General features: G+C 37.8%; 1 protein-coding gene and 1 non-coding gene across 5 annotated transcripts in view; both read left to right on the forward strand.

Moving 5' to 3' along the window:
• The window catches only part of Ir25a (ionotropic receptor 25a), a 98,326-nt gene that overhangs the window by 33,028 nt on the left and 51,004 nt on the right, over positions 1 to 14,294 (forward strand). For all 4 annotated transcript variants that reach the window (XM_069831571.1, XM_069831562.1, XM_069831554.1 and 1 more), the window contains 4 exons: positions 1,231 to 1,364; positions 5,714 to 5,866; positions 10,974 to 11,133; positions 13,340 to 13,482. In XM_069831571.1, coding sequence (XP_069687672.1) covers positions 1,277 to 1,364; positions 5,714 to 5,866; positions 10,974 to 11,133; positions 13,340 to 13,482 — 544 coding nt within the window. In that variant the 5' untranslated portion in view covers positions 1,231 to 1,276. The remainder of the gene's footprint in view (positions 1 to 1,230; positions 1,365 to 5,713; positions 5,867 to 10,973; positions 11,134 to 13,339; positions 13,483 to 14,294) is intronic.
• Positions 3,644 to 3,762, forward strand: LOC138709961 (U5 spliceosomal RNA). Its single transcript, XR_011335002.1, has one exon. It is a non-coding gene; the product is annotated as a U5 spliceosomal RNA (small nuclear RNA).

Below are 14,294 nucleotides of genomic sequence, written 5' to 3' on the forward strand. Positions count from 1 at the left end.
GCAATGCATTTAAGATTACATAGTCACTTTTATTTCTCAAAATAACAAATGTAGGCCTACTTGAGATTTTAACATATATTTAAAAAAATGGAAAATGGATTTTAAAAATCCTCAACTTTATTGCATTTTAGCGTCCGACAGGCATATTCTCCATAACTAAAGCTGAAGCTTGATGAATTGTACTGTGTGGTACTGCACGAGCACAATCACCACCAACAATATTATGTGTGCTGTTTCATCAATTTTACTCTCTACAGTAGGTAAATTAGCCTACAACACCAGGAGCCATGACGTCAGGAATTCCAAGATGGGATTTTACATAAGTCTTCACTTTACACCAAATGATCTCGATTGGATTTAACATTGGATAATAAGGTGCCAACCGTAACTTTTGAAATACAAGTGATAGTTTCTGAAATTCAACTGACAAATCTGAAATATAATTGATGTTTTCTGAAATACAATTGAAATTGAATTGACTAATCTGAAATACAAATGACAAATCTGAAATACAATCTATATTTTTTGAAATACAACTTGAATATGTGTAGCATGTAGTAGTACTGACACCATTAATGATGCTATTTCTGGAATGGAATGGTATGGAATTTACGGGAGGGGCACTATGGCCAGGACTGCGACCTGTTACGATCTATTGCGCTAACCCTCAAGCTAGGCGCATTCCCAAATCCACACCGGTTGACTACACTAAGGTTCGCTGCGTACCCAGGTTTCGAGCAGACAACCTCCCTCGTCCCTAGGCCAGCTCCCGATTGGGGAATGCTATGGAATGACGAAATGGAGAAATGGTGACGGAATGATGTAGATGCTTAATATGGAGAAAGACGGGAGAACCCCGGGAAAAACCCAAACTGCGACCTTGTCCGCCACAATGTCAATAAAAAAAATCCCAGACTGACCGAGACTCAAACCCGGGCCGTTTGCATGACAGACTGGAGGTCTGACCATTCAGCCACCGCAGGGAAATGATGCTATGTTACTACTACTACTACTACTACTACTACTACTACTACTACTACTACTACTACTTAGTTCAATCAGCTACTTGACTTCTTTGTAAAGACGTCAGAATCGCGCGTACTTCATAGGTTCTGCCTATTAGTCTCCCTTGAGGGGAGGGGCACGGACTGGGGACTGCCCTCGCACGTAGGCCGCTTGAGTGATCCCATTGTACAATCATGCATTTATGATACTACTTTTGCTTTTCAGGTACTATCCTCCAATACAACGACAGAACTCTGACCTTCTCTCAAAGATGGGACGGAACATTCGTCTTGGAATTCTGCTCTTGTTCTTTATGACATGCTTTTCTCAGTTCGTATCAGCTGTACCCATAAATATATGTAAGTATTTGCAGAATTCAATCTGCATTTAAGTTAGGTCAACCAGTGAAAGTGATAGCTACTGAATGAATATTCGGTTTCGTTTCGAGTGGAGATCCACTGATCATTGTCCACTCATAACAGCTTTGCGACATGTAAATATATCAAAGCAGCGAAGGTTCTTTTCTATCTTGTCGACCTATAATTGGTTATAGGCTTATCACGAGTACCGTTACAAATAGTCTTTGGTCGGCGGGAAAAGGCACATAGGCTAAGTCAAAAAAATTAATTTTTCAAGAGAGACTTTCTTTTTAATTTACTCTTAACTGAATAGAGCCTAAATATAGTAATGAAATTCATGTATGTTGGTTAAAGTGAGACTGTTTTCAATTTAAAATATAAGAAATTTTATTATTTAAAAAATTAGAAAAAATACTAGACTCATATGATTAGGTACAACAGAAAAATAGACTTTTTTTACTTATGTGCCTTTTCCCGCCGTCTAAAAAATATAATGTACTTACAAAAGGCTGTATATCAACATACTTTTCTAAGGACCATATGCAAAAGGGAATCGTAATATTTTTTGCAATACTTGATTAATTATTACTTTTAACATATAGGTGGCAGTGAAAGTAAAGTTTACCATTCATTTCTTAATTACCATGGCAACGATTCTTGAACAGGTCTGAAATACTTACAGTACTACTGTAGTCCAACCAGGAGAAAGTCTCAGGGGAATGAGATGAAGCGGGGTAATGCTGTGAATGAATGTTGATGCCATAAGGTCACACACATGGGTACACGCATCTCCATTGGCTAACTCTTAAACCACAAACGATGACATTGATACACACATACTTATACTACCATAATTACAAAATTAGATCACGGTTAATCTCCTGGTCTTTTAATCCCTCCATACAGGAAATAACATGTGCAGGAGAGCGCATCTTTTTAAACTGACGTTATAACGGTAATATTATCTATCTACTTCGCTCCAATATATGACGCAATAGTAAGCACATTCCTTTCACGGTTAATCTCCTGGTTGGAGAACAGTAACTTAGTTTGACAGATCTGAAGTAGTTAAAGCACTAGTTTGACAGTAACATAGCAATTAAGTAATGTGTTACTTGAATTAATGAATCTATTGCAAAATTTAGAAGTGAAATTTTGATTTATTATTACTTTTTACATTTGTTCAAGTATTGCAAAAAGTTATTCACTAACCGCAAACTGTAAATGACTTAATCTGATCTCGGATAATCTCACTTACAGTTCTTGCTACGTAATACACTAACAAATCATAGTACTTCAGATGATTTTAGAAGGTATCTTTCTTTTTCATATATTTCACACATAAACGATAAGATGTTCAATGTTTTCAAAGTTTCTCGCACATAGGCCTACGTACACTAATATTGTATATCGCTTAGAATTTTATAATCTCCGGAAATATTCCCCAAATGTTCTATGTCCTGTTAAGAAGTGAGTTGGAATAAATTAGGGGGAAAAGGTACTCACTCTGCAGGCGATATAAATTGTAGGAAAAATAACTTCCTTGTGAGGTGTCTAGTGATACTTTCCAGCCATGTAGGCCTATTATTCAAACAACAATTTTGCAATTTGGCTTTTAATGTTTTTTTTTTAACAAAATGACACCAGGCACTTGTATAACTTTCAAAGTCGTCAGCTCGCCTTCCTTTATGACCCCATATCCAATTTAGACAAATATGTTTATAGAAATTTATAATAATTTCTGTCTGAAAGTCGCTATGGATTTCAACGCTAAGCTTATTTTTCATACACCATTCTACAGCTGCCTTAATCACAATAATTCTGTCTTGAATATAGAACACAACGGTGAAAGTTTCAATTATTATATTGGGTTTCCAACCTATCAGTAGATGTAACAAATGCACATTCAACATCAGTGGTCTAAAATCTTCTCTTTCCCTGCGGGATCCATGAGATCTATAGGCCTACAGGCGCTACTCACATAAATGAAACTTACCTCACAGATGATGATGGAAATGACTGTCTTGCTCTGTTGTACAAGATTCAAACTTCTTCTTCTTCTTCTTCTTCTTCTTCTTCTTCTTCTTCTTCTTCTTCTTCTTCTTCTTCTTCTATCCCTTGTGTCTTGCAGCGTCGGGTCCTTCACCCATTTCTTATATCTCTCCCGGTCCAATGCCAATCGATTCAAACTTCAATACAAATAAAAATCGCACAGTAAGATCTGGGAAAGAGGGGAATATAAAAGCCACGAACATTTCACTTACTGCAATCTCTGGTTTTATCTCTGGTTTCCCTTCAAAACGCATAAATCTTTCGCCTTTTACTAAAGATTTCCGTGGAGGGGAACATTTGATGAGTCTTTGAAAAATGTTTTGTAGTGCTCGGTGAAAACTGAGCCACATTTTTTAATAGTCTCTTATATGAGACAACTCATCCTGCCTAAGGTATTCCGTGGTTTTCCTCAGGCGTAAGACAAATGTCGGGATGAGCCCTATAAGAAATGGGCCACGGACCTATATGCCCTTCCCCATATATATTCCCCTTTATTATAAACGACGTATGCCCTAGTTCAGAACATATATAAATTGTCTATTAAATATAGGAGGTCACTCAATTAGTCGCAATTGAAAGGACAGGGACCTATCAAATTGCAGATTTAGATTTCACGGCGCTTCTTCCGACGGCCTTCACATGCTTTGTCATCGAACAACAGATAACAGCGTCTTGCCATCCTAACAGCAAACACCAGCCAGCTCTTCCTCTTCCCGTTCCGTGAGCACTTGATCAAATCTCAGTCCCCCTCGCGTATGTGGTACCTAAGAGGTTACGTCCAATTTCGGCTTCCCCTTCAAAATTTTCTAGAGTTCCTTCAGTGGAGCAGCGTAACCCGGAGTGAGACTAGTGGCCAACAGGCTTGGAGCCCCCAACCCCTTGCAAGGACGCGTTTTGCGTACCTTTTAAAATTTTTCCTCCCAATTCTCTTTCGATTTTTCGATTTCGACTTACTGCAACTTTTAAATTGCGGGCTATCTGGACACTAAGAGTGCTATTCATAGACATTTCGCTAGCCCGCGCTACGAGCGTGCTAAACTAGCCCCGGCTATCGACTGGTTACTTGTACAGGATTCATCATATCATATCGCTAACACTGGTTTATGAATACAAAAAACCTTAGTTCACTGATCATCCACCGGAAGCCCGCGCTAAGAATGTCTATGAATACGGCCCTATTGAAATCGGCTAACGATCGTTCGTCTTCCGGCAGGTCTGAGAAAAAATGATCAATATATTTGAATATCTTTCGAGATTGACGAGCGAACTTTACACAATGTTTTAAGTTATAGTCCCGTCGCTCTTATTTCCGACAGCCAATCACGTTGCAGGCCGGCTGCCTTTAAACGTGTGGGTCTTGTTATTCGCTGCTGAAGATGTAATTCACTTCCTAAGGCTCGATAAATATTTAATATAATCGCCCGCCATTTTTTATCTTTCGTCCGCATTCGCAGAAAACACACGAGGACGTTATTTGGCGCTCAATTATTTGCTCAATTACAGTGCGTTTGATTTATTATCATAGGAGCTACGACATGATAATGTTTAACAGTATGACAAATAGATTCCTCATCTGACAGCTCGGCAACGAAAGAACAAAAATGGCGAAGGATACTACCTACCTAGACTTTATAGAGCTTTCACTTCCTAAGACGTAAGCAAAGAGGACGAGTCACGCCGGAAATAACAGCGACACGACTATAGTTAGTTACCTATGTTCAAAACAGTGCAGTCCATGCCGTATAATAGTGGTCTGCATGTCGGACTGGGAAACTGCGGGCCCGGATTCAAATCGTGGTTGGGAAAAGTTACTTAGTTCAGTTTTTTCGGGATTTTCCCTCAATCCATAAAGAGGAAATGCTGGGTAACTTTCGTCGCTGGGCCCTGGACTCATTTCGCTGACATTATCACCTTTATTTCACTCAGACGCTAGATTACCATCGCAGTTGGTAAAGCGTAGTAAAATGAACTATTTAACAAATTAACCCTGATGCTGGTTGGAACGAAACGGAGTGCAGATTAAGATAGACAATGAAGAGGTAAATATGGGAATGGTAATACCAGTGTATTTTGTTTTGTGATTGCAAGAATGCCATCTTCAGCTCAAATAGCCTATAACTACATCCCGATAGGCGACTGCATCATGAAGGAGACAAACGAAACCCTGTGTAACAACGAACATTTAAAAATACCTGCAACTCAGTTTGTGTAATTTACATCACACAATTTATTTTCCATGCAACTATGAAATCCGTTTTGTGTGTGAAGACTAACAGTCATTTTGTTTGTTATTTAAGTGTTCCTCAACGAAGAACGCAACGAAATGGGAAGGGAGGCGTTCAATGTGGCTCTGGAATTCACAAAGAAGAAACTGGGACCAGACATCGAGATCGGAAAAGTCATTCGAGCAGAAGGCAACTCCACTGATGCCCGCACGTTCCTTGAAAGCAGTGAGTATTATACCCATAGCTTAGGCCCAGTGGCGGTTTCTCGGAGGAGGGAAGGGAGGAACGACCTCCTCACATTTTTTTTCTTCTTTTGAAAGTAAATTCCAAATAAAATATGTGCCTTGAAATTCTAGGAAGATTCGATCATTTTTAAGTTCACAGCTATGAAAAAACCTCGGTTGATCAAGTTTTAAACGACGCGCGCTCATGTGCTACTAAAAACTGTGAGAAAGATGTGAGATTGTTTGTGTGGAGGAAAGTCAATCCTTTCCTCCTTTACCGCAGTTCACACACAAACAACAGCGCACTAGCGGCCAGAGAAAGAAGCAGAGTTTTAAAGCAAATAAATGGACGGATGGGAGGAAATCCTCCTCTGAATCAGCGCATGGGCGGAAAATAATGCAGCAGACAGAAACCGGCTGGTCGTACAGCAAGCTTGCTACCGTTGCCATCTAGCGATGTTACATTCAACCAGACTATAACACATCTAGAAGGAGACTCAATAAAAACAATTTTAACGCAAAGCTATGAAAGACACCATATAAACTTTTTAAAATTTTAAATCAAAATATACTATTAATTGCACTTTATATAGGCTACTGTTCATGGTTTGTAACTTTCGAGGATTTCTGAAAGTTAAAGTTGGGTTTATATAAGACAAAGAGGAAGTAGTTCTATGTTAGTATCGCAAATTCCTTTGGTTGCTGAACTTCACTTCCATTCATTGTCTATTAGACAGGGGAACAGCCAAGTTGTCAGTTTTATACAAATACTAGTGGCTTGTGCAGCAAATACTGCAAACTAAGTCCATAAGAATTTCAAATAAAAATTGTTCAGATTTATTTTTAATGAAGAATATCAGACATTTTGAAACTTATTTGCTTCCATAATAGTGAAACATACTCCATCTGAATGTTTTTTTAATGCCAAATACTTTTCCTTGAACCTATCTGTCTTCAGTTCTTGAGTTTCAATTCGAAATCGCAAGTAACAATGTCAGGACGATCAGCGAGTTTTGCATGTGGGAGTAATACAGTAGCTATTTCAGGTCATTGCGAATTGTAGGTGAAAGTTAAGAAAATGTAAGGTTTGTCATGCTTTGAACTAAAGACTTAGCGTCTTGGTATAGTTGCTGCATGTTTCGTGAACTACCCTGAAATGTAGAAGGCAGAATCAGTTTTTCCCATTAAGAGATCTTGCTGAGGTGATCAAGAGACTACAAAATCTTGTAGGCCTCTTATTTTATCAGTAAGTAATACCTTTTGGTCTTTTGTTAGGAATTGTAATTTTTGCGCTTCCTCCAGACAATACTGATCTACCAAATACTGCTTCATTAATTTGTGTAACAATGAATGTTATCCCGTATATTTTCTGTAATATAGGCTGTTGTGAGGAATCTATTGCTGAGATGTGGAAAATGAGGCGGATGATGTCAGAGTTGTATAATCTTATATGCACCCTAAATAAAATATCGTAAATCGTTAGCAGTTTCAATGTTTCATTCGTTGCTGGTTGCGGGAAATAAATTTGCTCATCACTGTAGCAAGAAGTGAAATGGCTTGCTATTATCCCTACAACAAAATATGCTTGGCAGCGATCACAAATCTAATCGATTAAACCAAAGAAATATGAAATTAATTTTGATGTAGTTTAAAGATGCAGCTAAAATAGGAAGCATGACTCAATTACTACCAAGGAAAATTAGAGAATCAGACATACCTATAAATATCTATATCACACTGCCATTACATATTGCGACGGTCGTCGGTGGTCGTTGGGGCGCCAGAATCTGCGGCGGTCTGACCTCGTTGGGGCGCCAGAATCTGCGACGGTCGTCGGTCGTCGTCGTTGTTGCCCACGACGCCTTTCCTTGCCCTCGGCTGCCAGCTCCGTCGTGTATGGAAAGTATCTCAAGGATACACGATGATGTCAATAATTAAAGATGTACATTAATTAATTTGGGCGCCAGCCTCCTCGAGATTACTCCGGTAGAGTATGAGATTCCCAGGTCAGCTGCAAAACGGTCGGGACATGGGGTTTGGGAGACGTGTTCGTAGATTGAAATGATGTAGGCGCACACCAGAAGTTGTTGGTAAGAACTATGAGAACGTTTATTATTATTAAGTGTTCGTTTCAGATTAGCAGAAATGCGTGTCCAAGTGTATAATATACTGCTCTCACTTCCTACAAGTTGGTAGACTAATTTCTGAGTTCACGTAATCATATATTTTGTACTATAAAACACCAATAATATAACGGAGAGATGATAACTTGATGACAATTTATTCCTAATGTAATAATAATGATGAGAAAAGAATTTAGACTTATAATAATGATACAACACACGACTTCTTACTAAACCCACTAAAAAATTCTAAGTCCGTAAATTGTTATCCTTCCGAGTTAGGTTCGCCGAGAATATGTGGAGTGCGACCTCTCCGTACGCGTTCTATGTGCCTTCTCTCTATCTGCCAAATCTACCCTCTACTTGCAACCACCAAACTTACAATTTCGCCCTCCTATCTATAAATCACGTGTCTCTATTACGAATCCTGATTGGCCATGATTACTCTTACGTCACTTAAGACGCGCTCTTCAAAAATTGTTCGTTACTAGATTCTCCCCTACTTCCGGTGTTCTGACAATTCTCTGACATATACCAGATCATCTCTTTTTCGAACCTGGCTTGGCGTCATCTTGCTGACCACCCGCAGGCAAAGTCCACGCATTCCCTCATCGGTCAAATCTACGCCTGGACACATGTTTCCTGTCCGCGTAGCTTGGCTTCGGCCTTCCTGCCCACCTGTTACTTCCGCCTCACATTCTGAAACTTTCTTACGCGTCCATGCTTCTTATCCATATAAGAATATTAACACGAAATACTAATCTGATGAAAATCTCCTTATCCTATACGAGGAACCGTCTCAATATATGTAAAAGATTAATAACTATGAAAGTACGGTATTTAATTTTTAATAAAAATATTGTTACCTTACGTAAGTTTTATAGTTTTCAGTAACATAAGTTTATATATAGCCGTTACTCAGTAAATTATAGAAATGAAGATCTAATATAAAATATTCTTTCTCTGCGTCTACTTACTTAAAGCCCCAAAAGGTTTCACTTTCATATCATCAGTATACCATTATGTGTTGCATTAACTATAATAATATTTCATTTTTAATGGTAATAATGTCATAAAACTTTTTTAAGTTTTGTAGTTCTTAATATCCATTACACAGCAGTACTAGGAAAACTACAGACCAGAGAATCAGACCTGTAAATTATTTTTTATGCGTTATCAAAAAATTACACAAATGAAGATCAACATATTGGAATTATGATGTGAAAGAATCTGAGCCTTCTGAACTCTATGTCAGCAATCCTGTAAGTCATGACCTTCGTATAATAGTCTATTGTTTATTGTAGTGTGTGTTTTGTTTTATTCTGAAACGCAATTAATTAGTTCTCAAACTGGCGAAAGATGGATTTTGGGAAATATGAAAATGATGTAGGAAAATTGACATTTCACTGAAAACTACTATTTTTCTGAAAAACGTTGGGTTCCAAGCTTCCAAGTGAGGGGTCATTTATTAAAATCCGTTCAGCCGTTTTCCCGTAATTTCCATTACCAGTTCAAATTTTATATATATATATATATATATATATAGATAGATATTTGAAATTGAAAGTACTCCAAACTACATTATTTTTTACATAAAAAAATTGATCGGCCACTGGCAGCTTTGAACAATAATGGTATTATGACTTTACAAGAACTGACATTCTTCAAAAGCATGTGCTACTGAACTAGTAAAATGTACATGTGGCAACACAGACCACGCGGGAGGGTGCAGTGTTCTCGATTTCCTAGCAGATTATTTCCCATTCCCTTTCCATAAAACGGTTCCGGTTACGTGTACACATGTGCGCATGTAGGCTAATTTGTTTTACGTTTCATTCAAGAAGGTGTCATTTTTTGCTGTTATCTTCTTTCCTCCTCTTAAGAAATATGCAGGAGCCGCCACTGCTTAGGCCTATTTTGTGGGCACAACCCAGCTACGAGCCGCTGTATTAAAATGACCTGTGACTACCATTTCAGGCAACCACACCACACAAAGAAAATCAATCTAATCCGTGAGAGATTACTGGAGTCCTGCGTTTGGTTACGCTGAGTACAAGTTAGGTGTGCATGGATCGTACTAGCTTCGCTCTGCGAATCAGGTGTCTCCCTGTTACGTTTCGTGTGTCTGTAATGTCGAAATTTGGACCTTCGATTGCTGGTAAATTCATGTTCTGGGAATAATAAGTTAATTTAGTAAAATATCGCTGCAATCGAAAAGTATTGGGAATAAATCTGAATAAAGAACAAAAAGAAGTTTCCTTCTCAGGCAGGATTCGAACCATTACCAGTCTATCGTGCTCTGAAGTGAACAAGGCTCTGAAATCAGCTACAAGGGTCGGTCCGCTTTTTTTGCCACTACTATACATAGGTAAAATATAAATGATCGGGACGAAATTCAAATATAAACTGCTGAGTCATTTAGGCTATACCGGAACCCACACTTTCTGAAGTCGAAATTGCGATAGAAAATCTAAAAAAGTACAAGTCTCCAGATATCGATCAAATTCCAGCAGAGAGTGGAAGTGCATCATCTAGCGAAATTTATAAGCTTGTGCTTGCTGTTTGGGAAAAGGAAATTTTACCAGAAAAATGGAAGGAATCCATAATTGTACCTATCTTTGAGAAGGGGGAAAAGACTAATTGTAGTAACTTTCGGAAAATATTTTTGTTGACGTTGCACAAAATTTTGTCCAATATTCTTTTGAGAAGATTAACTCCATATGTTGATTAAATTATTGGGAATCATCATCATTTATTTTGTTCTTTTATGAAATTTTATGAGTTTAATCGATAAAAATTATCAAATAAATCCATGTTTTCAAACAATGTCGGCCCGGGACCGGTTACTGCTCATCTATTACGCACTTGCCATACTACGCTGGGTTGTATCAACGCAGAATGAACCGCGGATCATATCTCTTCGAAAAGCTGCAGATTAAACTCTGTCCTGATATGAGATTTATTCACAATTAATTTTTTTTTCAGTGTGCTCCGTGTACAACGACTCCATTGCAGAAGGAAGTCCGCCACACATAGTGATGGACATGACCATGAGTGGGGTGGCTTCGGAGACTGCCAAGTCCTTCACCGCTGCCCTCGCACTTCCTACGATCAGCACGTCGTTCGGGCAGGAAGGAGACCTCAGGTGAGACGAGCCTGTAAACCAGGCATGTCAAAACCCTGCACATTGTGCAGTAGTCTCTGTGCGATGTGCACTTTCTATTCCCCTACCTGGAGGGAGTGAATCGCCTTGGAGGGGAACGCGACAGGGCTATACAGACCTGCAACAGCCTATCAACTTTTCTTGCAGTAACACAGTTTCAGTACGGGTGCTGATTTGGCAGTGTCTGTGAATGAGTTATGATAAATAAAGTGAGGAGTTCACAGATAACGAAGAAGAGAAATTACGAATCATATAACATAATTGTTATAATGTTTTCCTCAGCCAACAATAATTATTTTAAAATGAATGGCTTTCATCAGCCCATGTCGAGGTAATAGTGCTGTGACAGTTTAGATCAGATTAGTAAAGTTCTCAAAATATTATATTGCCAGCGCTTATTTCTGAATCAGTACTCTCACGGCAAAACGAACTTGACAATGGCGTTGTTTTGGAGTCTGTACTAACAATCAATGGTTAGACGACTTATGACTTTCATTTCATAAGCTGGTAAGTGGTGAGAATATAATGAGGAATACATGTGAGGATCTTGAGGTTGTAAGGAGGGAAGAAAGCAACTATTTGCAAGGCGGAAAATTTTTCTGGAAAAAAAATATATAATTGCAAATTTTCCATCTCACGTCACTATATTTTCAAAATATAGTTATATTAATAAATCTTTAAACCGGACATAAATAGAATATCGTCGCTTCACAGCTTGTGAACTACACTTTTAATTTCTTTCAGTAGCGCTCCCAACTTGTCGATACTTGCTCTCAACTTTTTCGAAATAAACTGTATATGAATTTAAATTATAAGTTTAATTTACATTATTTATTAATATTAATGTTAATTTATATTGACATAGAGCAAGGAAATTATTTCAGTGTAAAAACTTCACAATGTCCTACTGCATGTAATTAATTGGGAGTATAATATTTTCTTCAACATTTTTGTACCAATGGTTCCAATAAAAATAATAATGCTCAACGAACAATGAAAGAGTAGGGTCTATTACTTTAAAATAATTAGTACCTACTACGTAAAATGAAATACTTGTTCGTTTTTTGTTGTTTTGAAATTACTGCAATGTTTTTTTCTTCAAATACTATATAAACATCATATTAATACATTATGCTTTACAAACCACTACTTTGTCAAGTATAACTGAGTAAGCCTAAAGTTTCTTGTATTACAATTGTCAAATAGGCCTACAGACACTGATAATAACCGTGTTTTTTTTTCCTTCTGCTAAGTGTGTTTGTAATATCTAAATGCCTATTAATCCAACCCTAGAAGCGCAGACTAGATTATTGTACACCCCTCCAGCTAAGAACGGGTAAGAGCAACGCTCGAATGATGCAGCCTGCACAGAGCGGCGATCCACGCACAAAACTGAACATTTAGAGTCTGATTTCTGACATGCCTGTTGTAAACAAATGTAAATGTGCAAGGAAGCCAACTACTGTAAACAAATTAAGGGTCTTGGTCTTCCCACGTCTTCATTCAAAATGCTCAAATAAATGTTTCACTGTAATACAGTGAGATAGGGAGTAAATTCAAATATGAAAACTCTACCAATACACGTCTCATATGATAAAATGATATGAATTATATTTGGGTAAGCATGGTGCACACTACGGTTGAGAAAGAGTGGTTTACGGCGTTACGAAGTTTAAATCTTCCAGTATTTATCTAAAAATACATCAAGAAGGCAAGTATTGAACTGCGCTCCGAGCGCTTCACACGTACAAGTTGCTGCAGAGCGGTCGTCAAGAGACGCTGCGCTTGAATTTGTTTATCTTCTTTAAAGGATTACGTGATTGGACATAATATGTATTGCTTCCCATACCACATTAATAATAATAATAATAATAATAATAATAATAACAAAAATTATTAAAAATAATTCCAGTGAGCTCAACTGTTCGTACACTGTTTATAATTACAATATACTTTTCTTGTAAAAGTAAAGTTGTTTTGACACTGGTGAGATGCAGAAGAGGTAGGGAGGTGAAGCTCCAGCGTTTTCTTTATCTCGGTAATATAATAAGTTTATATAGAGTATCGCACTCCTACCACCTTTTATTCCCAGGAAAGATCCGGTGTTCACTTTTATAGGCCTGTGTGTTATATTACGGTACCCTGAAATTCTGGGATGTAACATGAATTTCTCTCATTTACATCGTAGGCAATGGCGTTCCCTGAATGAAGACGAGAAGAAGTACTTGATTCAGATCATGCCTCCCGCAGATATCATTCCGGAGATAGTGCGCAGCATTGTCATCTACCAGAACATCACGAACGCTGGTATCCTCTTTGACGATACTATTGGTAAGAATATTGTTACATTCTGCAGCATGTATTGGGTTGATGCAAAAATTCGTAACGTTTTTTCGCTGTGACGAAACTTATTTGAAGTGAATAAAAGAGAGAAATTAATCCTAATATAGACTATACTTTTGCATTATCTATGATTCTACCAACACTGGAGTGTCGATTCCGCGTCTGAAGAAGCCAACTTTGTAAAACATCTTCATTATCAAAGGAGTTCTCTTGAAGATTGTTGGATAGAGAACTGAAAAGGTGGAAATCTGAGGGCGCAAGATCGGGAGAATTTGGAATCACAAAGTTCGTGGATAGCTGCTTTCGTCATGTTAATGGAGTGTAGGGATGGGCAAAAATAACCGGTTATTTTCATTAGGTTAACCGGTTAATTACCGGTTATTTTTGCTTGCCGATTTAACCTGATAACCGGTTATTTTCATCAATAACCGAACTACCGGTTATTTTTTTAAAATACAGTTATCCTCATCAACAAATTGTTCTCTTGTGTCATTCCTACATGGAGCATGGGATGTTGCTTTAGTTATTTAATATGTCCATAGATGGAAAAATAATTTCGATTCCAATTCAACTGTCTATCTATGCCTATCTCAATCGCTAACTTTCTCTGATTGGCTTAAATATAAATGTGCTGGTTTTGAGCATTTCGTATGACGGACAATTTTCACTTGTCTGATTGGCTGATATAAATGCACGGGTTATGGAACATTTCAAATGATTCGTGATTTCAAACGATGTGTGTCCTTTTTTTTTTTAATAACTTTCTGCTATTTAAGATAGACTGTACGTGGATTTCTAAC

This window comes from Periplaneta americana, chromosome 1 (assembly GCF_040183065.1).
Source record: "Periplaneta americana isolate PAMFEO1 chromosome 1, P.americana_PAMFEO1_priV1, whole genome shotgun sequence".
NCBI lineage: Eukaryota > Metazoa > Arthropoda > Insecta > Blattodea > Blattidae > Periplaneta > Periplaneta americana.